At 38.6% G+C, this 3278-nt stretch overlaps 1 protein-coding gene across 1 annotated transcript in view; it reads right to left on the bottom strand.

Annotated features, from left to right (window-relative positions):
• The window catches only part of LOC107738845 (low-density lipoprotein receptor-related protein 2-like), a 52178-nt gene that overhangs the window by 20414 nt on the left and 28486 nt on the right, over nucleotides 1-3278 (bottom strand). The window contains 3 exon segments of the mRNA XM_016550730.1: nucleotides 200-393; nucleotides 479-608; nucleotides 1603-1832. Coding sequence (XP_016406216.1) covers nucleotides 200-393; nucleotides 479-608; nucleotides 1603-1832 — 554 coding nt within the window.

The raw sequence follows: 3278 nt of genomic DNA, 5'->3' as shown, positions 1-3278 counted from the left end.
ACATCCTTAACTCCATTCTGCTGTCTGTTGTTGGTGTTTCTTTGTCCGAATATGGCGCTTATCACATGCTGTGTGGTATCGGGGCATTTTAACGAGTACGAGTACAGGAGCTCAGTATCGGGCCCGATACCGATACCAGTATCGGTGCATCCCTAGGTATTATAAAGCTTTTCTATAAAGCAATAAATGAATGTTTAACCGCTCCATGTGGAGTGTTGATGCAGTAGTGCTGGCATGATGGGCGGCTGGGACTGGAGCAGTTGTTCTTTAGACACCCCAGACCCTCATCAGAACCGTCTGCACAGTCAGATGCCTTGTTGCACACCAGATCTGGGTCCACACACTCCCCACTTCCACACTGGAACAAGTGTGTCGGGCATTTCACTTGACCACCTACAAAACAAGCAATTTTTACATTTTAGTATTATTGAACAGATTCTGGTATGGAGTTAGGAATTGATTTCAGATGTCCACTCACATCCAGATTCATCACTCTCATCTTTACAGTCCTTTACGCCATCACACCTCCAGGTCGTTGCAATGCATTGAGTTTTAGATACACACGACCACTGGAACTCTCCACACTTCAGTGGAGTCACCTTGCAGTTCTAAACAGGAAGAGAAGAGGTTGTATGGTGCAGATGGATACCTTGCAATCATGTTGAATCTTCTGAATACATGTCTACTTGCACGTCTACTTTGTTTGAAATACACTTGTATTAGAGGCACTACACAAAAAAAACAAACAAAACACAAACAAACAACCATACCACACAAAGGACTACAAACATAACACAAACACCACCAACAAACACCAAACAATACACCACAGGCACCAAGCAAAACTCTACCAACACACAAAAAAAAAAAAAAAAAAAAAAAAAACTCCACAAACACTACACGCACCAAACAAACACGAACACCATCAACACACCAAAAACCACCACAAAAAAAAAAAAAAAAAAACTCCACAAACACTACACGCACCAAACAAACACGAACACCATCAACACACCAAAAACCACCACAAAAAAAAAAAAAAAAAAACTCCACAAACACTACACGCACCAAACAAACACGAACACCATCAACACACCAAAAACCACCACAAAAAAAAAAAAAAAACACACCTCAAACACATGCATCAAACAAAACACCACAAGCAAAAACACCACGTGCACCAAACAAACACCACATGCATCAAAAACACCAAACAAAACACCACCACAAACACCAAAAACCATCACACTGCATACAAACAATATACACGCATCAAACAAACACAAAACAAAAACACCACAAACAACAGAAACCATGACACCGCAAAATCAATACACACAAACAAAAACAAACAAACCACCACAAATACCACCACAACACACACCAAAACAAAACACCAATAACACACCGCAAGCACCAAACAAAAACACCACAAACAAATACACCACACACAAACAAAACACCAAACAAAATACTACAAACACAAATATAACTGATAAATACCACATACGAACAAACAAAATGCCACAAACAAAAAACTACACACAACAAAAGCAGTAGGTTCTCTTAGAACAAGATCACTGGATCAGTGCAGTTCCTCACCTTCTCATCAGACCCATCACTGCAGTCCTGGTCTCCATCACAGAGCCATTCTTTCAGCAGACACTCGTGCGTGTGGGGGCAGCGCTGCTCCACAGGACAGTGTGGAGGCTGAGGACAGCCCTTCTCATCCGAGTGATCACGACAGTCAGCATACCCATCACAGCGGAGAGCCAGCGCCACACACTGACCGTTACTGCACTGGAACCGGTCACCGGAACAGGGCTCTACAACTGCAGGATGAACAAAGCCCACATGCAAGTAAAATGGTCCAAACTGAACTAAGTAAAGTGTTAAAAAGATGATAATGAAGTATTGATTACATAAAAAAAAAATTACATATATCTGAAGTATTGATTCAAACCAGATGATTCCCATTTAAAAAGGTACACTATTCAGTTAACAGATCACCAGTTGCAAAAACAAGCCTTTTGTCTGAGCAGACACCATTTTTTCCCCCCACATGAACAAAAACACTGGAATCCTACATAGCATGTCAGAATGTTCCATTTGAGTAATGATCAGTTGGAAACATGCATGTTTCATACAAAATCATACAAGATTGTTCTATAAATAGATTTTCATGTGAATTAAAATGATTATTTTCCTCAGATTTTGATGCCAAAGAAATTGATATAATTTAAAAAAAATGGTGAACAGAATTGAATAAACAAACCAAACAAATGGACATAAATGGTGATAAAGGGAAAAAAATGACAGTAATGAAATTGTGAAAAAATAGAGATAAATATTCAAGAAGAATAATGAAATAATGTCATGAAATGGTGAAAAATATAATAGAAATATATGGAGAACAAACAAAGTTTCCCCTTTTACCTAACCAAAAAAGAAAGTGATGAAAAATGGTCATGCATAAAAGGACATACTATCACACCAAAATTAACAATTCGTCTAACTCTCGCATGCTCTTTAAAACATTTTCCTCCATTCTTTGTCCTCCTCCTCCCCCTCCTTCATCAACTCTAACAGCTAAGGCTGCACGATTATGACAAAAATCATAATTGTCAATTATTCCCTTGAAATTGTAATTGCGATTATTAATTACAATTATCACAATTTACACTGAATGATGTTTATACCATTGTTTGATGCAACTGCATGCCCTACTAACAGCTCACGACTTTGATGGTTTTAATTTCATCAATGAACATGGCAGTGCACAATTCTCCACACCACAAACCGTCAAGCACATCTTACCAGCAAACATACACTCGTTCACATCGTTCTCTCGCTCATCGTTCTCTATTCGAATTTAATATGCATAATTTCAGTTAGGGGGAAGAAAAGCATTTGGCTTCTCTCCTGAGGCCACAAGAGGGCGCATCAAGCAAAACATAAGATAACATGACTATCTGTGAAAAAAGTGCATAATGTTTAAAATAATGTTTATAAACTAATTATAATTAAGTTGCTTAAACAACTATAAACAAAACAGCATCACGTATGCACGAGTTGCAGTGGGATGGAGAAAAAACCCCGCCATTAAGTCTCAAGATATGCTTTTTCAAAGTTGAACTTGCATTTATTTTACATGGCTTTCTAAACATGCGGCTCTTTTGTGCGAGACGCGAGTGCAACTGTGATAGATGTCCCTCTAGAAAATGCACAAAATATGTGTTCTGTGTGAACGGCTTGGTTTCAGTTTTGACGTAAACAAG

Source organism: Sinocyclocheilus rhinocerous, unplaced genomic scaffold (assembly GCF_001515625.1).
Source record: "Sinocyclocheilus rhinocerous isolate Xijiao unplaced genomic scaffold, SAMN03320098_v1.1 scaffold103, whole genome shotgun sequence".
NCBI classification, from domain to species: Eukaryota; Metazoa; Chordata; class Actinopteri; order Cypriniformes; family Cyprinidae; genus Sinocyclocheilus; species Sinocyclocheilus rhinocerous.
The sequence above is the reverse complement of the archived record's forward strand: the minus strand, read 5'-3'. Positions and strand labels throughout refer to the sequence as shown.